This window comes from Salvelinus namaycush, chromosome 30 (assembly GCF_016432855.1).
Source record: "Salvelinus namaycush isolate Seneca chromosome 30, SaNama_1.0, whole genome shotgun sequence".
NCBI lineage: Eukaryota > Metazoa > Chordata > Actinopteri > Salmoniformes > Salmonidae > Salvelinus > Salvelinus namaycush.
The window spans coordinates 11,535,776-11,560,198 of NC_052336.1; the positions used below are offsets into that span (position 1 = coordinate 11,535,776).

The following is a 24,423-nucleotide window of genomic DNA, read 5'->3' on the forward strand; positions in this document are numbered from 1 at the left end:
AGGGTAGGAGAGTCAGATAAAGAAAGGCTGGCTGCTTTATCTAATGCAGCACCCTCACACCCTGATACACTCACATCACTCTGGCCCAGCTGTGTGTTTAAGTTCCTCTGAGATTTAAAATAAACCCTAATGTGGTGAGAAAAAAGCTTTGCTGTTTACAGAATATGTTAAGATGGTGGTGAGGGATTGGTCACTTTACCTTGAATCCATTCTTGTTTCCTCTTCTTATCCGATGCGCTGATCTCAAAGCTTTTGTCACTGCACTTGACTATAAAGAGACATTTCTTCCCCTCCTTGTCTGGTAGAGACTGCAGAGAGAACAAGACGTCACACACTCACTGCACACTTCCTTGTGTTGACCCCATTAACCCTCTAGAGTTTGATGAAACATTGAATTTGTGACTCATTTCAGGAAACTAGGTGTATGTCGCGTGTCACTACTTCACAGGAGAGCCATTTGAACGTATTTTCTTTATTTTTTTTAATCAAAATGCATTTTTTGGCAGAAATGCCTTCTGGAACATGTGAACTTTCATGTGCCTTAATAACAAACGTGTGGGCGTCCCGAGTGTGCCACTAGAGATTCTGGGTATGAGTCCAGTCTCTGTCGCAGCCGGCCGTGACCAGGAGACCCATGGGGTGGTGCACAATTGGCCCAGCGTCGTCTGGGTTAGGGGAGTGTTTGGCCGGCAGGGGTATCTTTGTCCAATCGCGCACTAGCGACTCCTGTGGCGGGCCAGGCACAGTGCATGCTGACACGGTTGCCAGGTGTGCGGTGTTTCCTCTGACACATTGATGTGGCTGGCTTCCGGGTTAAGTGGGCATTGTGTCAAGAAGCGGTGCGGCTTTGTTGGGTTGTGTTTCGGAGGACGCACGGCTCTCGACCTTCGCCTCTCCCGAGTCTGTACAGGAGTCGCAGCGATGAGACAAGACTGTAACTACCACAAAATACCACAAAATTGGGTAGAAAAAAGGGATAAAAATGAATACTAATAAAAAACTTTAAAAACATTTACAAGCTTGTATGCCATCTGTAAATACAAATAAAATGGTTAAATTACGAGCCTAGTTGGTTTAGCCACAGAAAAAGACAGGAACGTTCCCGCTAGCCATGATTGGCTGAGATAATGGATGGGCTGGACATACCGAGAGATGAGTTCGGATTGGTCTGCCATGTAGCACAATTCTGTCTATAACATGAGCTGGTCAGAATGTGTAGGTAATCCTTTCTAACACAGCTTTTTTGAAAGATATCACGTAGTAGAACTGCAAAGGTGTTAGTCTCCACTTTCTGGAGGACCGAGTTTTGAAATCAGTGGAATGCGGACGCTACACACGTTTTCATGAAAATACAGTTTTTTCGTGATGTTTCATGGTCTGACAAACACCGCTCTAGCCCTGCCACCTTTCAACGCAGATGCGGAAGGGCAATATCGGTGGATTGAGATGTATATCTCTAACTTAAACAGATAGATTTTGATGGGGATTGTTTTATTATGTTAATTACATTTACGTGGGGTCGCGGAAATCGTAGGCTATGGGTTAACAATGCCAAAGGAAGCTGGTTAACAAAGGTGGGCTAGCATGCATTCCAACGCTCCACACAATTTATTTAGGAGTTAAATGATACCATTAAGAGTGACCAATGGAATAATACATTGTTATTACCTCCACACAACAGTTGCGGTCCAGCAAAATTTCCCCCTTCTTGTCAGTGAGGTCCTCACTCACATAGTATGACATAGAGTTTGGTCCAAGCACAAACCAGCGCTCTGTCCAATTTTTCCTTTTGTGGCCTTTTTTCATCATGTAGCCCTTCAGGAAAAAATACATGAATCTATCACACTCAAGATTGTAATATCTTATCTATATCTATTTTATTGTTACCCCCAGCAGAGGTCTGAAAGAGGTCAGTGTAGAGTAGATGGTCACTGTGTCCCAAATAGCACCCTATTCCCTATGTAGTGCAGTACTTTTGAACAGAGCCCTATGGGTTCTGCTTAAAAGTATTGCACTACATAGGGAATATGGTCCCATTTGGGATGCATAAAGTGTAGTCAGAGAGGGTACCGCAGGCGAACCTGTCTGAGAACATCCAGTATGAGCTCCTGGAAGACCTCAGAGATGCCCATGGACAGGGTCTGGCGGTTCATGCCCTTACTGAAGTGGCCCATGCCAACCAGCTCTATCAGCTCCCAGGCACTCAGGCATTGCTGCTTCCTGTTCAACCTGAGCTTGTAATCATCAAACCTCTCCTGATTCCAAATGCCTCCCATGGCCTCCATCAGCTTCCGCAGGAAGTACTCAATCTGGAGGAGGGAGGAGAGGAGGGGAGGAGGAAAGGACACAGCGAGTCAGTCCTGTGGTATGAATGGGAATCATTTTAACTGAAAGAGCATAATTACAGCTAAACAAATAAGATATGTATGTGTATTAAAGGTGTTGTCTTGTCTCTCACTTCCTCTGTGATGATAACCAGTGGGTACCTGTCTTCAGACAGGAAGTTGAAGATGCACCAGACCTTGAAGGCGTCATCGTTGGAGATGAGAAGATGGCTCATGTTGATGTTTTTCTTGAAACACAGGGTCCAGCACACATTGTTGAACTCCAGTATGTCAAAGTTATCCCTAACCTGTATTTAACATAAACAAAGCCAACATTTACACAAAACAGAACAAAACAACTTCTCCTATTTTTCTTCAACATACTGTAAGTAAGGGCAATAAGATTAGAAAGGGTCAGTAGTAGCCTAATATTTCTCTGCCCTACGTTTTAGCCCACAGGATGTGAAGTACAAACATAATGTTCTTCGTCTCTTCATTTCAATTCAAGTCAGATTCCGGAGGAGAAAGGCAAGGAAATAGCCCCCAAGTACAAATAGCGCTAGGACTAAAGCAGTTTACTAATTGACATCAGTGTTAGTGTTATTGCTATGGAAACAGTTGGCAAGCCTTGCAAGTCTACAGATGTGGGCTATATCTGATGGTCTGCCAACTAGAGAACTGAGGACAAAAACTTTGAAGATCACTTCTTGCTTTATCACTGGTGTTTACAAAGTCAGTGCATTCATTACCAATGGCTGACTGCTTGAATATTAAGAAGGACATGAGTAATTGTTATCTCTCTGATGCCAATAGATGGGCCTTTAAAATCTTCCTTCCCATGCACTGCCGAAGTCATAATAAAACTCCTTGTATGCAATTTTTTTTATCTCACTCGAGTCGTGTTCTGATTATTAGTCGGTCTCTATAAATTTGCTATCACAAAAAGGCTCCCAGGCTGCCAAAAAGTTTGAGAACCCCGCAATACGCGTAACAACAAGGTGTTTACCAATCAGATTGTGAAGCTTTTCTAGAAAACAAACTAATCGAAAACCAAAGACTCTGCATCATGCAATCATCATGTTCTGGAATCTATCTATAGTAGTGTGCGTGTTAACCCTTCACTTCTAAATGCAATGTATGACACAGGAGGAAATGTGAGTAGCTGATGTAAGTTGAATGGACGTTTGTTTTGAAACGAAGGCTATATTTTCTTGCACTCATTGCAGTAATTTTCAGCACACATGTTTTTTCTTTCGATAACTCACAATGGTGGGTCTCACACCTCCTTGATGGCTGTGAAACAGAACGATTCTGCTACTCACACAGTAGACCTACCATAACAATGGCAGCCTTGTTCAAGGTCAAACAGATCCTGCTTGCTCCATTTATTTCTCAAAAACCAATACATTTTAATACGGGTGACATGCATATCTTAAAAACTAAGATAAATACTGAAAATAGCAACAACGCTCATCATATTATGAGCAAGGAAAATTATATACAGAAAAACATTGATTTAAACTATTTTTCTAAAGGCACCCATAAAACACTTCCCATTAAGTCTTATCATCCCCTTTGGGGATACGACACTCCAGAGTTACACCTCATACTCCTAGAGACCTAGAGGCTATGTCCATTCTAGTGGTTCTATTTCTATGGACCTAACACCCCGATGAAATCACCAAACAGAGCCCTCCACTAACAGACCCACTGAGGTGAGGAGACAGGATGACTCAGGTGCTCAGCAGCCTGAGTGCAATGTCGGTTTGACATTTTACTGCATTGTTAGGAGCTAGTAGCTGCACTTGCTACAACATCTGCTAAACTGTGATCAGATAAACTTTGATTTGAAGTCTGCCAACTCCTTGTCACTTTTATTTAATTTATTTGATTTAAGTTAGTTAAGAACAAATTCTTATTTTACAATGATGGCCTACCTCAGCCAAACCCTCCCCGGTTGTGATATAGCCTGGGATCAAACCAGGGTCTGTAGTGACGCCTCTAGCACTGAGATGCAGTGACTTAGACTGCTACACCACTTGGCATGACAATGAGCAATGGAGTTGGAAAGAGCACAAACAAATCTTGGACCAGGCTAGTTGCTCTTACTGCTCACCTTGTCCAGTATGAATCTATTGAGGTAGGGCATGTAGCCCTGGTTGGACACAGGGCCCTCATCGTCATCCTTAAAGTGCTGCTCCAGGGCCACTGGGTCATGGGGTATCTTCATCACAGTGCACAGGTTATGAGAGAGCACCTGTAGAGCCACAGTCAGATCAGTCATGCAGTCAGGGAAACCGTTGCTGTCATAGTAATATCATTCACCAGGTACTTCCCCCCAATGCTCAGAAGCATTTTATACAGGCTATGCACAATGAGTCTGGGGGCGAGGTTACTGTCATACTGTTGGTATTCACTGGGCATAGTAGAGATGATGTTACAGTAATATTGGGGTGTCCAAGGGATATCAAAAAGATTCCTCATACAAGTGGGCATCATACTCCCATTAACACAATTACATGGTGATTTTTCAAAAGGACCTCTGTTAAGTCTAAGATCACATTGACATGCATGACTCAGCATGTGTTGCTGTCAGTTCAAGTATCACTGCCCAAGCATTACTTCTGTTCCTTCCTGGAAACATTTACAAAAAGTGTGTTGAAAAGGTCCTTGTTGAGATGTAGAGTGAAATAAATATATCAAAATAAATCTTATGATATTTATAAACAAGCCACTCATGAACATCTATAATCTAGACAAACGGAACAGACTGGACTGTCTGAAAAATAATATTAACAATGGATGGTTGACAACATTTCCGAGCCAGTCAGGATGTTGACTATGCAGTGTTGTGATAGCTCAGGTGGAATTTAGGTGCTGAATGAATGAAAAGACAACATTTCCAGACATCGAAAATACTTATTTTCTGGATGTCGAAAGTATGTATATACGTCTATGATTGGTTCAGATTTTGTCCAGTCCGGACCAAAAATCAACGTCCTTGGATGTTGAAATCAAAGCCGGTCTGGACTGCACCAAATAAAAAAAATACAGTCAGTCCAGACAGCACCAAAAAAACGGACCAAACAATACGTCCAAAAGACGTTCAGGTCGGTAAATGTTTAGTGGAGTGTCTTCATCAGAGTCTAGCTGGTACACAGACCACCAGGCAGACAGACAGACTCAGACAGGAAAACAAGACCTAGCCTTCCAAAGCAGTGCCCCTTGCCTTTTACAATCTCAACACTCTTACTGTAGATTCTGTACAAATTACAGAATATCGCGTGTAAAGCAAGATTATCATCAAGGCATGCATGTCCCACATTCATGGGTATCTGTCAATCAACAAAGGCTATTTCCATAGAACCATTGTTATTCCTGTTTTTGTGAGAAAAGGCTAGACATATGAGTAAGATAAAATACTACTCATATAAGTAGAAACTGAGTAGCCTGTGAGTTGAGGGGCAGCAGAAGTTTGTCTTTACTTTGCTGTCGATGTTGCCGACTGAATTATCACTTGGCAGTTGACACAAAATTCCCTGATGTGAGGGAAGCGAAGCAACACATAAAAGTATAGTGTATTATACATGGTCACATATTTTTTTCTCCAACTGATCAGAACCTTTTGTTTGGGTCTGATATTCGGATCAGCAACATGAGAAAATATTCCACGGTTAGAATTAATTTAGATTTCGGTTAATTTATCAAAAGGCAAACTATCGTTAATTTTACTTAATTATGAAATAATACTGTAGGCTTACTAACTACGCTTTAAAGCCTACCTTAAGCTGTGATTTGGACACTTTCCCACTTTGATCCACGTCCAAGGCTGTGAATGCGTGCCATATTGACTTCAGAAATTCATCCCGTAGTAGTCCCATGTTCGTAGCCCCTGGTGCGCTCGATGTCAAAGTAAAGCTGCAACTTTTTCGGACACTGACACATAAAACAGGCACGTGATCGAGTGTCGCAGCAGGAAACTGAGACCGTATCACCCAATGACTGTATGGTAGCACTACATAGCGGATAGTTGTGAAGCTTTCATCAGTATTCAATTGTGATGGGTAAACGGTCAATTGGCAACAAATAATAGCTTAATAAAAACATGTCCCAACAATGAACAAGTCTGTTGCATAGTGGTACAGACGATCAATATACAATAAACTGTATGAAACAAAGTTTGTCTGTATAATCTGAAAGACCACCATCTCTAATTTATCTTAATTACGTACGGTAGATAACGCGGTCTTTCCCACAGACTACCATGTGTAGTGCCAGTTGTTTTTGTTTACAGAAACATCCATCCACAAACATGACAGTTCCAAGGCATCCATATTATCAGGAGTGAATTTATTAAAATTGGAACAAATAACATGAAACCAATAGCGGTCAAAATAACCTACATCGTTGTAAAACATGTACAAATGTAAATGAGTCAATAATGCTACAGTTGCGATAGGTTTTGAACAGAAGTTAAGTGCAAGCTTAAAATACTGACTTTACTAAAACAATTGTCCAGTGGCTCCATGCATCATATATAAAATAAATGACACCAGGGCTTGACACAATGATCCACTTTGACCAACCCATTACACAGATTGGATGACTCATCATGAATAATTAACATGAGTAAAACATCTTAAACAATCAGTGTACACAACTCAGTACATAATGAACTTCAGATAGGAAATGTATTACAGATGCAACACATTGAAACACCATGTTTTACAGAAGAGATTGATTACTGAAACTATTCTAAACATCTGAATGGAATTTATAAATTCACTGAACTCCACTACAGTTCAAGACAAACCAACATGTATAGCAGCAGTATGCACTTTTACATTTAGCAGACACTCTTACTCGAGCAACTTACAGTAGTGAGTGCATACATTTTCATACTTTTCCCCCGTACTGGTCCCCCGTGAGAATCGAACCCACAACCCTGGCATTACAAGCGCCATGCTCTACCAAATGAGCAAAACAGTTTGCATAAGGCAAGTTCAAAGTGCTCATTGTATCATTCCTAGTCAATGGTCCAGTTCCACTACCTGACATCAGGTATAACAGACTAAGGTGCAAATTTGTATCACACCATCCCAAACCCTCACACTGCCTACAGAATGTTCTAGCATGCGCCCACATTTCATTAAAAACAAATATCGGCTTTGTTATTTAATAGAAATTGCCAGAACATGCCAAGTGCTTGGGAAGGTAACAACCCTTTCACTCTTTAGTCAAATCATTTTTGTCCATTGTCTTACTAACCCTTTCCAAGTGCCAAACAGTAAGAACTATCATAGTTGGTTATGACACTCTGAAGCCCATCTCTCCATGTCTGCCTAGGGAGGCTTGCCCAGTTCACTGTTGAGTGCAACCAGGGTCGTATTCATTAGAGCACACAGTAGGAAAAAGTTTTGCAACAAAAAACAAGCATTTCTAATTGGACAATTTCAGGTAGTCCCACTCCGTTTTGGCCTGGTTTTCCCCCCCCCATGTCGTGTCTAGTGAATACGACCCTGTCTGATACCCATTTGTGTTGGCAGTTGGCCCGCTCAGTAGATGGTCAGGCTGACTGAGCGGTTCATCTTCTTGCCGATGAGCCTGGAGCTCCTGCTGGACTGGAGGGTGGAGCGCGTCAGGACCCTATCAGAGATCAGAACCTTCTCCTCTGCGGCTACTTTGGCCTGCTGGGCCTTCTTCAGCTCCCTGCACGAGGACAAACGCATTGTTAGAGAAGCCATTCATAACTACCAAGAAAATAGTAATTACATCTGAAATGGATTCCTGAACCATTAAAGAGTACCGTAATTTCCGGACTATTAAGCGCACCTGAATATAAGCCGCACCCACTGAATTTTTAAATAATATGTATTTTGTACATAAATAAGCGGCACATGTCTATAAGCCGCAGGTGCCTACCGGTACATTGAAACAAATGAACTTTGCGTTTTTTCATGCCCAGTTTTCAGCGTGACGGATGATTCGCATTTCCTGTTGACAGTCCGAGTGAGAGGCAGGTCAAACGTCAGAGGAACCTCATCCATATTTATGATGTCGTGCGGGCCGATGGAATGCTCCGCTATCTTTGCATCAGTGAATTTGCGGAAGTTTGAAACTTTTTCCTCGTAGTCGGGAGGGAGCTGCTGACACAGACTCGTCCGTACCCTGATGGACAGGACTTTACGTCTCATAAATCTTAGACACCACGATGGTCCACCTCTAAAATCCTCAAACTTCATTGCGGTGGCGATTGTTTTGGCTTTCAGTCGGATCTGCACAGTTGAAACACCTCGGCCGTCTGCTCTCTGTGTGTTGACCCAGTCTTCAAGCTCATTTTCTAGTTCGGGCCATCTGCTTTTCTTCCTTCTGAAAGCTTTTGTTGTCTTTTTGCACTGAGTCAGTTCCTCACGCTGCTGTTTCCAACGTCTTATCATCGACTAATATGACTACTGATGCAACAACTAGCACGGGTTGCTAATATGACTACTGACGCAACAACTAGCACGGGTTGCTAATATGACTATTGGCGCACAAACTAGCATGGGTTGCTAATATTACTACTGATGCAACAACTAGCATGGGTTGCTAACATGACTATTGATGCAACAACTAGCACGGGTTGCTAATATGACTATTGATGCAACAACTAGCACGGGTTGCTAATATGACTATTGGCGCACAAACTAGCATGGGTTGCTAATATTACTACTGATGCAACAACTAGCATGGGTTGCTAATATGACTACTGATGTAACAACTAGCATGGGTTGCTAATATGAGTATTGTGCTTTTGGCTAACGGACAACGAAAGAAAGTTGTTAGAACATGAGATAAACGCTGGTTTCAATGGCATATGAGGAAGTGTTTACAAAATAATTCCGTCAACATTTCTATGGTCAGATTTTTTGGCTAGGCTACTTTGAAACAAGGTAAGACATGATTCATAAAATGACAAAACATCCAGGTTTTAAACAATTACGTTTATGGCTAAACATACTAAACAAAAATATAAAAACGCCTCTGCCCAGTCATGTGAAATTCATTAAGGCCTAAAGAATTTATTTCTAGTTCGGGCCATCTGCTTTTCTTCCCTCTGAAAGCTTTTGTTGTCTTTTTGCACTGAGTCAGTTCCTCACGCTGCTGTTTCCAACGTCTTATCATCGACTCATTAAGGCCAAGCTCCCGTGCAGCAGCTCTATTTCCTTTTCCAACAGCCAGATCGATCGCCTTCAAATTGAAAGCTGCATCATATGCATTTCTCCGTGTCTTTGCCACGATGAGGGTGACAAAATGACTACCGTAATCAGAATGATGGGAAGTTTGAGCGCGCTCGATTTACGTCACATTATGTGACGGTGCTCAGTTTTTTGGCGGCATGAATATTGTGAAAAAAATCCATAAATTAGCCGCGTTCAAAGCGTGGGAAAAAGTAGCGGCTTATAGTCCGTAAATTACGGTCGGTAGCATCACTTAATTTCTTCACAAAACAAACACTATCGTAGTATTATCCCTAACTGTCCTACTTATGATATGATAAATGAAAAAGGAAGGAAAGCCTTGAGACATGACATATGAAGAGGGTACGTACTTCTGCAGTAGTGCATTTTTGAACTTCTCTGCGTTGAGTTCCACACGGAGCTGGTCAGCGCTCATGCGGGAGGCAGTGAGGAGGACGGGGTGCTTGGTGAGGGAAGAGGCAGACGGCCTACTGGCAGGGTCAGGGTGGATCATCAACTGCAGCACACAATACATTAATACCACTAATTAAACATTATTACTACTGCCTGTCCTGCACACAAACCACCATTACAGAATGAAGCACTGCATCCAACATGGCACCCTAAACCCTTTATAGTGCACTACTTTCGACCAAGGCTCAGGTCAAATATGCGTACTATGTAGGGAAAGTGTACCATTTGGTAAGCACCCCTGGTCGTTTCTAGTCATACCTTCAGTAAACTTGGGAATTCCTGTGAGAGGACTTGAGGTATCGCAGGTAGTTTTCCTTGTCTGATGTCATGCCACTTGTCACCATTAGTTGGGAGTGGTTCAGCTCCTGAGGCACTGATCACAGTCAGTGCTAGGGAAAAAATATCTGCCCTGGTGAGGTTTCTGTACTCCTGAAAAACGCATTGGTTCAGTTTTGTTACGTCACATGATTTTGGATAATTTAACAAATGAGGTTGTATGGGGAGGAGTTTTTCAATTACCTCTTGTAAGACTTCATTGGCCAGGTACCTGCTGTCCCCTTCTTCAACTTGAGGATTGTCCATTCTGGTCACATGGCCAAGATCACCTGTGGTAAAAATACAACACAAAAAAACATCAGAATCCAGCTGCCTAGTTGACAACTACACTCAATTATTAGCTTGTTTCATTTGCATGATGTTTTCTATTAGATTTTTTTTGTTGAAGTACCTATTTTGTAAACAACATTTGTATTTGGTCCTTCATCATCGTCAAATTGATCGACACACACCACAGTCCTCCGGGATAAGAAGATGTTGCCTGAGAAAAGTAAAGCACGGCAAGTGTTTAATCATAAATATTTTAAATGATTTCAATAGCTGAGCTGTATGCAAAACTCTGCAGCTACTTACTTGGCTTGATGTCCATGTGAACCAGAGAGGTGGAGTGAATGTACTTCAGTCCACGGGCCACCTGAAGGAGAAGGTCCTTGAGGTCCAGCTCAGAGAAGAAGCGCATGGTTCTGTAGTTCTCTGTAACCACGTCTGCCAGTGTGCCGCCGTTACAGTACTCATTCTGTATGAGCATGTGGTCGTCCTCTGACCAGGCAGAGTAGTACCTCACCACATGGGGGTGCTGTCCCAAGACCGCGTGGGCGTACACCTCCCGGAGTGCATTCTGTCTGAGGAAAACAGAACACAATATTAGAACAAAAATGGCATAGCATTAAGGTCAACAAGTCGTTTAAATTTACACTTGGATTGTCAGCTTTTCAAAATCCAAGGGATTCTCTTACTCGTCTACAGATCCAGCGAGGGGCTTCTTTGAACGTTTGATGGCATAGATGCAGCCATCGAGTCTTTTCACACATTTGAAGACAGAGCCAAACTCCCCAGATCCTATCTTCTCCAGCTCATGAAACTCTGTGGCATATCTTGACATCATGTTGCTATCCAGAAGAGTCATTCTCTGCAAGAAAAGGACAGAGTTGCTTAGACACTTATCTAAAGTACAGTGTGTGTGTATCAGTGTGTGTGTGTGTGTGTAATAAACCACATTTTATTTGTCACATGCGCCAAATACAACAGGTGTAGTAGACCTTACAGTGAAACACTTACTTACAAGCCCTTAACCAACAAAGCAGTTAACAAAATACCCCCCCCCCCCCCCCCCCCAAAAGTGAGATATGAACAAATAATTAAAGAGTAGCAGAAAATAACAATAGCGGGGCTATATACAGGGGTACCTGTACAGAATCAATGTGCAGGGGGCACCGGTGTAGAGGTAATATGAACATGTAGGTAGAGTTATTAAAGTGACTAGGCATAGATAATAACAGAGTATCAGCAGCGTAGAAGGGGGGGGGGGGGGGGCAATGCAAATAGTCTGGGTAGCCATTTGATTAGATGTTTAGGAGTCTTATGGCTTGGGGGTAGAAGCTGTTTAAAAGCCTCTTGGAACTAGACTTGGCACTCCGGTACCGCTTGCTATGCGGTAGCAGAAAGAACAGTCTATGACTAGGGTGGCTGGAGTCTTTGACAATTTTTAGGGCCTTCCTCTGACACCACCTGGTATAGAGGTCCTGGATGGCAGGAAGCTTGGCCTTGGTGATGTACTGTGCCGTATGCACTACCCTCTGTGGTGCATTGCGGTCAGAAGCCGAAGCAGTTGCCGTAAAAGTAAAACCTATATTTGTGATTACAAAAATGTACCTTTGATGGTGGAATGATGTCCTCTTCACACTCCGCATCACTGGCTTCCATGTCCTCTCCACATGAGCTTTAGAGACAAAGGATAGTAAACAAAGTGTGTTATATAACATTCCAACCACTGGAGGGCAGGCAATCCCTACAAGTGTACATTGTGAGTGTAACCATGTGGCTTTGGGTTGCTGCCAACAAGCATGCAATAGTCAACAGATTTAATGCACACTAGATCTAGAAGCATGTCTGAATCTATTGTCAACTAAGAATAGACCATGCTCCATTTACACCGACAGAAATACGAATCTCCCAATTCTTACATGCTTCTTTTTTTTGTATAATAGTCATAAAAGGAACTTGAGTTGTGGCATGGTAGTAAAATATGATCTACTTTACAACACTAACTGCAACTACTTTTGAGTTCCACAACTACCTTAGGATATTGGAGAGTATAAAGAGGAAATGGAGTTTGAGGTCAGTAGAAACTGAAGTCCCAGTCCCACAAAATCCCAATGTTACACCTGGTAAATAATGACATCAGTACAATGTGCTTCTCTTACTCATTCCTCTGTGATCTCTTTCGGTTGTTCCTTTGTAACGTTGCTCTCTGGATCAGTAATGAGTCAGGGGTGAATGGATTGATGTTGATCATGGGTGCCGGTCTACTCCTGCTGTCTGTGTGTGGTCTTCCTGTTGACTCCCCATTCATGTTGACACCTACTCCTACCCGGCAGACTGTGGATCCTATGGCCACTGCCCTGGCTCTGGACAACAGACTCTGAAAGGGAAAACAAAACATTGCATTAGATAAGAATAACATGTGTATGGTTGGTGAGGGTCATATGAATACAAATATGGAAAACAAGTCACAAGGAGATCAATGATTCAGGGTAAACTCAACTATCCCATTGCCTGTAACAAATGGTAATATAATCAAACTATTCAGTCTTCTCATGTTCAAACATGTTGAAGACAGAAATAAATCAGTCATATTGCACTGTGGCTGGTTATCGCTGGCTGAAAACTTTATAAAGTTAATTTGATCTTACATTGTGGATCTGATAGAATCATTTGAAAACAATAACATGTTACTGTAGTTAACCTTAGGTGTGTGGGGGACATCAAATAGCCGGAGTTTTCTGAAGGTTTTATGGGGCGGTGTGTCGGGACAACCGCGAATGGGAGAGCTCCCGTCCTCCTGATTGTAGTGAAATTCCGGGGACGAATTGTTATAGTAGGGCCGGGCCCCTTTTCTCGGAGAATGTGACCCCTTCATCAAGTCAGTCCCTGGGGATTTTAGGGGGAAAAGACATCCAAATCCCTCCTCATCCCAATGTTCAACTTGATCCTCCGCGGTAGCGGTCTTCATGGTGCTGTTACAGACGTCTTGATTTAAGTAGGAGTTCTGTCTCGGCGATGGCACTGGAGAGTCCATTTCGGCGAGACTCGACTCGGCTCCAATGCTGTTGTTGCAATCGTCCTCTCCGTCACTCTGGTTAAAGTCTAGTCTCTGTCGAATAGGTCCCATCTTCGGGGACGTACCGATGAACATTCGGCAACTGAAACTCATCACTTCCCAGGCGCAGTAAAGTTGGCTATAACGTAAAAGTGGCTAGCTAGCCAAATCGTTTTCAAATTATCCCGAGTAGCTTGACATCCGTGTGCCCATGGCGCTACAATCTTGAGTCAATTTGTAATCCAAAATGACGTGGCTAAATAAATTAACGTTCGCTCACTAACTTTGCAAATACGTTAAAACGGTTAGCTAGCTACAGTAGCACGGTAAGGCGTTAGCTTCGTCCCATGAGGAGCACACCGTACTGGCAAACACACGATATATTATGCTGAGCGCTTATTTACTACAAAAAAACGAATTTAGTACTTGTGTCTAGCTGTGAAAATACTCCAGTCGACTGTTTGTTTACCCGAAATATTGTCACAATTTTTTCTGCCAATACTGCTTTGCTTCCCGCGACCGTTGGCAGAATTATTCAAAAAAAAAAAAAGACTCCAATCTTCAGCCAATGAGAACACATTCCTGAAGTTTGAAACGCGGGCGTTACATCATTCGAAGCAAAGTTTTACGTCACTAATTGGACTTTTGACATGCACGTCACTTTGGCACGATTTGAATCCTTGGATTTTTTAAAATCCTTTGACGCTTTTAATTAATTTGTCCGCAACATTAGTCCCCATTGTTCTGTATTGTAATTCATTGCCCTTGATCTTATCAGCTAATCTTCTAGCATTCACAAGAGACACTGATCCTTTCTGAAATTGCTTCTTGGTATATCATTAAGTATTTAACAAAAAGCCAATATTCCCAGAAATCTTAAATTGATAAGAATTGTCCAACGTAAATATGTGGTAGAGACATTTTAAGCACTTGCTATAAACAAATATACTGGGTCTTACATACAAAAAAATCTAATAAAATACTAAACAATATCCTGTTTCAAAAGTAATCAAGTAGATTTCAGATGATAAATCCACAACATTATCACAAAAACAATGTGAAAATATATAGAATTTTACTGTTTTATTTAACAACCAATGTGTATCCATTATTTGTACATATTCAAAGTTAAAATATATGCTGGATTCAAAACATTGGCTATTTACTGTATATACACAGAATACAATATTCACACATGGAAAAATGGTACGAAAAGTCCAAAAACACATTACATTTCTTTATCTCATTCATGCAGCAACACACTTCTCACTCATGGATGTTTCAGCATTACAGACTCTTTGTGCAGCCATATCAAAATGTCTATTTACAAATCTTAATAAAGAATTTCATGTTTGATTTAAGAACAATATCTTGTTCTCATGAAATATTTCAATAGAAGTCATAGTACTGAAAGGCTTATCTAATCGTCCAATCCCATCTCTCCCTGTTGTATTCTTGATGCTATCCTGATGGCTTCTTCGAGTGAAGGTTGTTCACTGAGCTAAGAAACACAAAGGTTGAAATCACACAGTGAGAAAACAATATTATTTATGCGAAATTGATGGTGTGATCAGGTGTAAGTAACATAATACAACATCTCTTGTCATTAGATACTTCCGTTTAAAAACTAAGGCTCCTCCCATTGCAGTAAACAGTAGCTCATGTAGGCGTCAAAGGGAAGCAAACCTACATAGCAGACTGACTGGGTGGAGTCTACAGGGATGAGTCAAGACTAACCTTATTTACCTAAAACACCTTGTATTAACGTCACAATGGAACGACTGATGTGATCGTTGAATACCAACACACTGAATGTCATGGTTTCTATTTACCAATGGATTTGTCAGGAATAGTTAGTAGTCTTTGGAATAGACAGGAGAGATGCAGAGTTCCTAAAACACATGTACCTCAAGACTGAATAAGACCCTTAGTGATGGTCAATACAAAAAGAGGCCTGATCTCAGATTGACACTGCTATAGGCCAGCTCAGTGACTACAATAGAATGCACTGTACTTCTTTATAAGGCTGTGAGTTAGGTTAACAAACAGCTGTTTGTTAAAGCTACTGCAGTGTCATTTGAACTCGTTATGCTTCTCAGCATCCAATGGGAATATATTGTGTGCCCTGCTTGTCTCTTAATGTTGCAATATTTGGTGTTTTGTGTCAGAGGGAGTCCCCTACCTGGACAGCGATCTGTGTGCCGTTTGAGGTGGCTAACAGAGTGACAGGGTGAACCCCCTCCTCTGCCTGCATGCCCTGAAAGGAGGCCAAATCAATGGCCACCTGGGGAGGGGGGAAAGAGGTCCAAAATGTATTAAGACCTGAAGTCCAAAACGCATCACAAGTCTGAAGAGGGGGTTTTGCCCTTTAAGTGGAAAGTACCCAGTTCTATTGGTGTTTGCTGTGGGTGTGTTGATAGAAATATAATCACTAGTCATCATTCTAGTTCTGTCACTGTTAAGGTATCGAACAGAACTAAACACAGGGACACATTGGGGATTTCAGATCATGGTGGTAAAGTTTTAGTAAAACTCACCTGCTCTTCTGTACCATCTGCTGCTACCATGGTGACTGAATGTGTTCCATCTGCATTAAGCATTTCATGGGAAGGAACCGTGAAGGTGGTGCCATCACTGGTTACCATGGTAATTGTTTCCCCCAACGCCTGCATGTCAGCCTGCGAGATACTGACCTGGGAATGAAAGGCATGTTTAAGGTGCATACTTTCAGTTTTTCCAAACTCACTTCACTCACGCATAAGAGAGGCTTGCAGTACTGGCAATTGCGCAGATCAAATACATTGCTGGAATGCCGATTGAGCTGTTTACATGTCCTAATCATTCAAAACAAAGGTGTTTTAATTTGCATATGCTTATTTCGATTATGACCATACACAGATTAAGATCAGCATAGTTAGGTGTTTACACAACTAATGCCATACTTGGCCCTCTGTCATAATCAGTTATTAGTGTGCATGTAAACATGTATGGTGTGTATGGTGCCATGGGTATAGAGGTGTGCAGATGTAGGGGGATAAATGAGGTTTTTGAGACATTAATTAAGAGAGGTAACATAGAAATAGAATGAATATGCTCATTATAGTTTAGTATTTGCTAACCTGTTGGGTAGTGAAGTGTGATCAAATGCACATCCTTCAGTGTGGTGCAGGGCCCCAAAAAACTAGGTATAAAATAAAGAGCCTGCACACGCATAAGCTCCACCACGCACCTTTATTCACAAAGAACGTTTCCATCCTTTAAGCCATTTCCTGTGAACGCCATCTGATTCATTTTTTATTATGACAACTACTGTTGGGTATTAACATACGTTTTGTCTACCTGATATAAATGTCTACACAGTTATAATATTCAATCAATAAATATATATAGTGCCTTCGGAAAGTATACAGACCTCTTGACTTTTCCACATTTTGTTACGTTACAGCCTTATTCTAAAATGGATTTAAAAAATCTATCCTAAGCAACCTACACACAATTCCCCATAATGGCAAAGCGAAAACAGCTTTATTAAAAATAACAGAAATACCTTATTCATATAAGTATTCAGACCCTTTGCTATGCGACTCGAAATTGAGCTCGGGTGCATCCTGTTTCCATTGATCATCCTTGAGACGTTTCCACAAATTGACTGGAGTCCACCTGTGGTAAATTCAATTGATTGGACATGATTTGGAAAGGCACACACCTGTCTATATATATATAAGGTCCCACAGTTGACAGTGCATGTCAGAGCAAAAACCAAGCCATGAGGTAGAAGGAATTGTCCGTAGAGGTCCGAGACAGGATTGTGTCGAGGCACAGATCTGGGGAAGGGTACCTAAACATTTCTGCAGCATTGAAGGTCCCAAAGAACACAGTGGCCTCCATCATTCTTAAATGGGCGAAGTTTGGAACCACCAAGACTCTTCCTGAGCAATCGGGGGAGAAGGGCCTTGGTCGGGGAGATGACCAAGAACCCGATGGCCACTCTGACAGAGCTCTAGAGTTCCTCTGTAGAGATGGGAGAACCTTTCAGAAGGACAACCATCTCTGCAGCACTCCACCAATCAGGCCTTTATGGTAGTGGCCAGACGTGCCTTTTACTAAGGAGTGGCTTCCATGACAGCCCGCTTGGAGTTTGCCAAAAGGCACCGAAAGACTCTCAGACCATGAAAAACAAGATTCTCTGGTCTAATGAAATCAAGATTGAACTCTTTGACCTGAATGCCAAGCGTCACGTCCGGAAAAAACCTGGCACCATCCCTACAGTGAAGCATGGTGGTGGCAGCATCATGCTGTGGGCATGTTTTTTAGCGGTATGGACTGGGAGACAAGTCAGGATCGAGGCGAAGGTGAACCGAGCAAAGTACAGAGAGATCCTTGATGAAAACCTGCCCGAGGGCTGCCGAGTGGTGCAGCGGTCTAAGGCACTGCATCTCAGTGCTAGAGGCGTCACTACAGACCCTGTTTCGTTTCCAGCCTGTATCACAACCAGCCGTGATTGGGAGTCCCATAGGGTGGTGCACAAGTGGCCCAGCATCGTCCGGGTTAGGGTTTGGCCGTCATTGGAAATAAGAACTTCTTATTTAAATAACATTTTTTTTTTAAATGCAATCTTCCAACAACCCTTAGCACACAGCCAAGACGAATCAGGAGTCTCTGAATGTCCTTGAGTGGCCCAGCCAGAGCCCGGACTTGAACCCGATCGAACATCTCTGGAGTGACCTGAAAATAGCTGTACAGCAACGCACCCCATCCAACCTGACAGAGCTTGAGAGGATATGCAGAGTGGAATTGAAAGAACACCCCAAATATAGGTGTGCCAAGCTTGTAGCGTCATACTTAAGACTCAAGGCTGTAATCGCTGCCAAAGGTGCTTCAACAAAGTACTGAGTAAAGGGTCTGAATATTTATATAAATTGAAAATATCAGTTGTTTTTTAGATTTCTAAAAACAAGTTTTTGCTTTGTCATTATGGGGTATTGTGTGTAAATTGATGAGACAAAAAAATTATTTAATCTATTTTAGAATAAGGCTGTAACGTAACAAAATGTGGAAAAAGTAATGGGGTCTGAATACTTTCCAAATGCACTGTATGTGTGTGTACACACACACACACAAAAAAGATCCCCTTTCAACTTAAATATGTATAGACTGCTCTAATTGATGCTTGTCCTATGTCTATAAATATGGGTGTGGTACACTTCCGGTGAAATTAAATAAGTGTGAAGACCCCATTTATTTTATACTAACCTGTTGAGTTCCATCCGGGTGTGTTATGAGCTGCACATGCTGCTGACCAATGGCCTCAGTCTCAGTCATCTGTTCCGAACAGGACTCTTCCGCCTCTTCCTCCTCAACCGGGGCAAAATTCACTGAGGGATCATCGATGGCCTCTGAATCACATGGAATAACAACAATGACATTTCTCAATTATCGTCTCGTGACTCAGTCATTACTCTGGTTGCAGTCCTAATAAGGGCATAACAGCAGTCAGTGATTCATCGAGAGTCAACCTTTAAACAGATACGTCAGACTTTAGAGGTAATCTACAGGTAACTGCCAAAATAAAAGCAAACGCTTGAGTAAATTAGGGATACACAGTATATTGAAAGCAGGTTCTTCCACAAAGGTGTGGTTCTTGAGTTATATAAGCAATTAAAAAACATCCCATCATACTTAGGGGTCATGTATAAAAATGCCCAGACGCTCATTACTTTGGCTACCATGGCTAGAAGAATACTCAGTTACTTTGAAAGAGGGGTCTCAAAGGAGCATAGGGGGTTTAAAATGTGTGTCTCAGTCACCAGATCTCAATCAAATTGTAAACTTATGGTAGATTCTGGAGCGGCACCTGAGACAGCATTTTCCACCACCATCAACAAAACACCAAATTCTGGAATTTTTCATGGAAGAAAGGTGTCACATCCCTCAAATAGACACTTGTATGCCAAGGCGCATTCAAGCGGTTCTGGCGACCCAACGTTCTATTACGACACTATGTTGGCATTTCCTTTGTTTTGGCAGTTACCTGTATGTTTATGGTTATTAGGTCACCACTAGTTACACCTTCGTACACATAGGTTGGGTTCTTTTTTTTCTCCTCCCCAAAAAACAGAGGAGAGGAAAGACAAATAAGATGAAGTCATCCATTGATGACTAATACATATGTGTAAGGTGGTGTTGACTTCCAAGCCTGACCTGTAGGGGGTTCATAGTAGGCCTCCTGCTCTTCCTCAATGGGCTCTGTGACGTTATGCGCTGTGCGTTTGTGCATGGCCAGGGTGGAGATCTGCTTGTAGGTCTTCCCACAGTGGTTGCAGTTGTAGGGCTTGCATGGTGTGTGGACAACGTGGTGTTTGTAAAGGCTGGAGTACTCTGTGAACCGCTTGTCACAGCCTGGGACAGTGCATACGTAAGGCTTCTCTCCTGTAAATACATCCATTTCATTAATAACACTGTAAAAGGCCACACTACAAAAGGACTGAATAATGTTGTTGTGTGACTTTTAACATAAAGAGAAACATAAGGACAATATACCTGTGTGGATCCTCACATGGTTCTTATAGTTGGTGGCACTGGCAAAGGCTCGCCCACAGCCAGGCTCTGCACAGTAGTAAGGCCTCTCCCCTGTGTGTGTGCGAATGTGCACCTTCCTGATGTTAGAGGTAGTAAACGATCTCCCGCACCCCTCAAACGGGCACATGAATGGCTTCTCGCCTACAGTACAGAGGGAATGATGAGCTTGTTCAAGACCTCTTCAAATTCATGGTTGAGATCATTTATAAACAGCATTATCACATGATTTCTAATCCAAATCCGAGGGCAAAAAAAACAACTACTTGTACACTGTAGATTGCATTTGTAGGGATAAGACTATGTATAAGTCTGACTCTGGACAAGTTTTGTACCTGTGTGGGTTCTGATGTGCTTTTGGAGGTCACCTGACGTCTTGAACGACTTTGCACAGTGCACTTCCTGGCAGCGATAAGGCTTCTCACCAGTGTGTGTCCTGATGTGGCTTTTCAGGCCATACCCTTTTGGGGGAAAAAAACACATTTTGCTGAGTTGGAAACATGTGCTGTACGTTTAATGGATCACAGTCACACTGACCGACATTGTTCAGACAATGAGGAATTGTTCAAACTGAGGAAACTGATATCTCCTTAGCCATTTCAACAACAATGTTACTGTGACTTATGCCTAGAGCTCCTCCGCTTCATATCTCAAAGGATTATGGACCTTTGCATTAGTCTGAAGGTCGTTTATTACCTGTAGCAAACTTCTTTCCACAACCCAGATGATCACACAGATATGGCCGGTCACCTGTGTGGTACCTCTCATGTACCTGCAGAGGTCAGAAAAGAGCAAATCAAACAAGATTAACAGATTAGTCATTTGGACCAGTTGAGTCTGACTCATTCTACATTCAAGAACCCAAGTCACCTTCAGGGAGTGAGTGTGCTTTACCTTCAGATGGTGTGCTGTTGTGTAGAGTTTCCCACAGCCCTCATAGTCACAGCGGAAAGATTTCTCTGTAGGCTGCTCCCTAGAACTACGACCACTCTGCCTTTGAAGCACAATCTGAAAGAAATATGTATCCAATGTACACTGGTTGTAAATATGATATGACATAGATAAACATGAGAAGTATAGTACCTGCATCTGGACACCACAATCTTGCTCAGCTCTCATCAGTACGGAGTTGACATCATCAGCTTCCACCTGAGAAAACAAAGGGGGTAATAACCAGTGACCATTTTACCTCAAACACAGATAAGGTATTTGAAAATTGCATATACTGCTGAGTTGATGAGCTGTTAAGATACAATGTCAATAGCAAACTACCTTAGCGGTGTATTGTTCCAGCACGTTGATGGTCTCTTGGTCGAGGGTTCCATCAGCGTTCAGGTCTGACACTGTTCCATCTGCCTGGATGGCCAGGATGGTGTTGGTCTGAGGCATCTGTACTGTGTGCTGGATGTAAGCTGTGGTGCCATCCTCCAGCTGAACAGCCTGCAGGGTATTCTGGTCATATGTATCTGTGAGGGAGTTTCATTGAAATTTAGTACCCTCTGGCAAAAAGTTGTTTTCATTTTTAATTTACCCATCCAAATTTCTCCTCATAAAAATTGAAACACTGGGTGAAAACACATTTAATGACAAAGGGATTACAACAATCTTAAAAAGATGCAATATGCAGAAATCACTCCACCATTTCCTAGTTGCTAAAATTATTAAATTTGCTTAATTTCAGTTTATGTGACAAAACAAGCAATGTAGAGAATCACTGTACCATCTTAATCTCTGAAATATATTTTCAATAACAAAAAATATTGTATTTTCAGCTGTTTGAAGCATGTGTACAAAACCGAAAGTAAAAGATGCAAAAGCTAAACTTAAGACCGGGAAGCATAGAAAAAGTGCACATAGAACAGATTTACCACTTATTAGACTTGCTTTCAATGAGAAATGACAGATCTATGACTCATCTCTATGTGAATTTGGTCAGGTCACCTAAAAGGCTACATGTTGCAGCTTTAAGATTGAGACAAACCTTTTGGTGTGTGGATGTAAGCCGTTGTGCCATCTTCCAACTGCACAGCCTGACCATCCTCAAGTCTCAGACCATCTCCTCCAATTACATCACACAAAGGGGATCCTGTCCACCTGTTGGTCTCCTCTGATAAGTAAAAATGGGGAAATATTGATATTATATTACTATTCCCATCACAATACAGTTTAATCTTAAAGCGAATAGTGACATGAATAAACAAAATGCCTAAATTAAAAACAAAATAAGCAATGATTAATTAAAACACAGCAATAATTAACATCGCTAAGAGGAAAACAGACCTGCTCTTGGCATTGATACATGTTGGACATATGCTGTAGATCCATCCTCCAGCTGAATGACCTGTCCATCCATGAACTTTCCATCTGAAATGGAGACTGCACTCTTCAATCAGACTGCTCTCATCAAATAATGGACTAAATCATGCTAATAATCAATAGAAAGAAGAAATCTGTCATGACTTGGCCAAGCAAGGTTAGCAACTCTTTCTACATGGTCAGACCGTTTGGGGGGTTACTTTATGGGGTAGTGTTCACTGTTAGTCAAGCCAATACCTTCGTGGCCACTTTCCATTACTGTATGTTTATGGAGATGATTGACATTTGAGTTACCTTTAGGGTTGTGCTGTATGTAAGCTGTAGAGCCATCTGCAAGGGTCACAGCCTGTAAACTCACAGTGTCCATGTCCATTTGATCGCCATCTTTTGAACACAAATGACACAAGGGGGGAAAAAAACAGGCTCTAGATGTATAACAGGATGTGTAAGTAAATTTTTGCTTTGCTGGAAACTTGGCAGAATCCCCACCGATAAATGGAAAGGCATGGGTGAACTCACCTGAAACAGTCTCTGCCAAACAGAGGGTGACCTGCTGAGTGTCTCCACCTGCATTTTGGAACTCTGCAATGCCCTGGGAGTCCCGGTTAATCTGAGCCAACAGCATTGTCGCTCTGCCAGACGAACACACACACATACGTTAAATTCACTGTGTGTGGCTGCATTGGGTGCAGTCAGTCACTTTCCATACAACTCTTGTAGTCAGATGCACAAAGATAATTTATGGATGCGACAAGACCCACTTTATTCAATTGGATAGCAGTGTCTGTTGATTTACTAGATCATATGTACACTAATAATACAAATCAAACGTCCAGCTGCTTCCAGCTGACATGTTGTACAACAGTTGATAGGAGTAGCGCAGATTCAACAGTTCATGTTGTTGCCAAGTTGGATGGAACTTGATAGGGCAGTCAACAGTGCAGCTTCAACTAGCTGTGTCAAACATCACGTTACCGTATCAACTATGAATGTGATTAGTATTTTTTTTACCTATACCTAGCTAACTATAGGTAACGAACTAAATTAGACAAACGTTAGCTAGCTAGCGTTAGCTGAGAACAGTTTTTGTTCGATTAGCGTTAGCTAACCGACACTCGGTGATCATTTCACTAACGTTAGCTAAGTTAGCTAGCTAGTTCGTCATTCATGTATCTACTAGCAAACTAGTTAATGTTGAGAAAGGGCAAGTTAGTTAGCTAAATAAACAGTCAATGGGGAAATCGAGTTTATAAATTAGCCTCTTAAACGAACGGCTAACGTTAACTAGTTAGCAGGCAGCAGTGTAACGAACGCGGACAAATCATTTGCTAGTGCTAATTAGCATGTGGGCTAGCGAATAATATTTTTTTTTTTAGACAATACATGATTTAAACTATGGTTTAATGGAGTATATTTCTCATATCAAACGGCGAGCACAGATATCCCCTTCCGTCTCCCAAACTGGATATGGCTGTAGAAAGGCACACTGGGTAAAACCACATTTATACGAACCTCTAAAATTTCCAACAATCCCTTCGGTTCGACCACCATGCATCAGGGCAGGAAATGTTCTCCTGTGCGCGCACCCTGGAACATGTACAAAGATAGCACCTGCCCCGATGATTGGCAAATATTTCAGTCACGCAAGCTTCTAGTAATCTCATTGGTTCAAAGTCATTTCAATCATTGACTAGTGACCTCCCATAGCCATAAATTCTTCACATTCTGCTTTTGGGGTACGTTCCATACGCCATTCTGGATCACAACTGCGACCGCTTAACTTTGCAAGTAAATTCAAGCGATTTCCAATAAAATATTTAACCTAACCTATGTTATTATACGTGATATTAGTGCTGTT

General features: G+C 41.9%; 3 protein-coding genes across 5 annotated transcripts in view; all 3 read right to left on the reverse strand.

The window, feature by feature from the left end:
- Window positions 1-6,222, reverse strand: part of LOC120025142 (switch-associated protein 70-like) — a 28,656-nt gene extending 22,434 nt beyond the window's left edge. The window contains exons 1-6 of the mRNA XM_038969585.1: window positions 6,107-6,222; window positions 4,441-4,581; window positions 2,459-2,632; window positions 2,082-2,309; window positions 1,669-1,815; window positions 200-308 (exon numbers count right to left, since the gene is read on the reverse strand). Of these exons, the coding sequence (XP_038825513.1) occupies window positions 200-308; window positions 1,669-1,815; window positions 2,082-2,309; window positions 2,459-2,632; window positions 4,441-4,581; window positions 6,107-6,205 (898 nt within the window). The 5' untranslated portion in view covers window positions 6,206-6,222. The remainder of the gene's footprint in view (window positions 1-199; window positions 309-1,668; window positions 1,816-2,081; window positions 2,310-2,458; window positions 2,633-4,440; window positions 4,582-6,106) is intronic.
- Window positions 6,223-6,653: 431 nt separating this feature from the next.
- On the reverse strand, window positions 6,654-14,188 carry LOC120025240 (wee1-like protein kinase 1-A). Its single transcript, XM_038969722.1, has 10 exons — window positions 13,320-14,188; window positions 12,778-12,995; window positions 12,227-12,293; window positions 11,311-11,483; window positions 10,928-11,196; window positions 10,746-10,835; window positions 10,538-10,623; window positions 10,277-10,447; window positions 9,916-10,061; window positions 6,654-8,033 (listed from the first exon to the last, which is right to left on the reverse strand). The coding sequence occupies exons 1-10, from the start codon at window positions 13,785-13,787 to the stop codon at window positions 7,880-7,882; spliced, it is 1,842 nt and encodes a 613-aa protein (XP_038825650.1). The 5' UTR covers window positions 13,788-14,188; the 3' UTR covers window positions 6,654-7,879.
- A 553-nt stretch (window positions 14,189-14,741) lies between these two features.
- Window positions 14,742-24,098, reverse strand: LOC120024966 (zinc finger protein 143-like). 3 transcript variants are annotated; one of them, XM_038969360.1, is made up of 16 exons: window positions 24,078-24,098; window positions 23,085-23,197; window positions 22,860-22,949; window positions 22,530-22,625; window positions 22,231-22,356; window positions 21,522-21,715; window positions 21,333-21,398; window positions 21,144-21,257; window positions 20,946-21,021; window positions 20,585-20,710; window positions 20,214-20,393; window positions 19,875-20,102; window positions 18,927-19,069; window positions 16,211-16,366; window positions 15,856-15,957; window positions 14,742-15,174 (listed from the first exon to the last, which is right to left on the reverse strand). In XM_038969360.1, the coding sequence occupies exons 2-16, from the start codon at window positions 23,188-23,190 to the stop codon at window positions 15,094-15,096; spliced, it is 1,884 nt and encodes a 627-aa protein (XP_038825288.1). In that variant the 5' UTR covers window positions 23,191-23,197; window positions 24,078-24,098; the 3' UTR covers window positions 14,742-15,093. The 3 variants fall into 3 exon arrangements, with proteins under 3 accessions (XP_038825288.1, XP_038825287.1, XP_038825285.1); XM_038969359.1 differs by lacking the exon at window positions 24,078-24,098 and having other exon boundaries at window positions 22,530-22,613; window positions 23,085-24,050; XM_038969357.1 differs by lacking the exon at window positions 24,078-24,098 and having other exon boundaries at window positions 23,085-24,050.
- Window positions 24,099-24,423: the final 325 nt, after the last annotated feature.

What these genes read in the sequence shown, in the direction of transcription:
- LOC120024966 (XM_038969357.1), bottom strand. Translation starts at nt 23,220, where the DNA reads ATGTGTGTGTGTTCGTCTGGCAGAGCGACAATGCTGTTGGCTCAGATT. An exon ending in TTTGGCAGAGACTGTTTCAG is followed by an intron (nt 22,950 to 23,084) that starts GTGAGTTCACCC and finishes TGTGTTCAAAAG; the next exon opens with ATGGCGATCAAATGGACATG. An exon ending in CCATGTGAGGATCCACACAG is followed by an intron (nt 20,103 to 20,213) that starts GTATATTGTCCT and finishes ATGTATTTACAG; the next exon opens with GAGAGAAGCCTTACGTATGC.
- LOC120025240 (XM_038969722.1), bottom strand. Translation starts at nt 13,787, where the DNA reads ATGAGTTTCAGTTGCCGAATGTTCATCGGTACGTCCCCGAAGATGGGA. An exon ending in AAGAGATCACAGAGGAATGA is followed by an intron (nt 12,294 to 12,777) that starts GTAAGAGAAGCA and finishes TTGTCTCTAAAG; the next exon opens with CTCATGTGGAGAGGACATGG. An exon ending in AAAAATGCACTACTGCAGAA is followed by an intron (nt 8,034 to 9,915) that starts GTACGTACCCTC and finishes GTCCTCGTGCAG; the next exon opens with GGAGCTGAAGAAGGCCCAGC.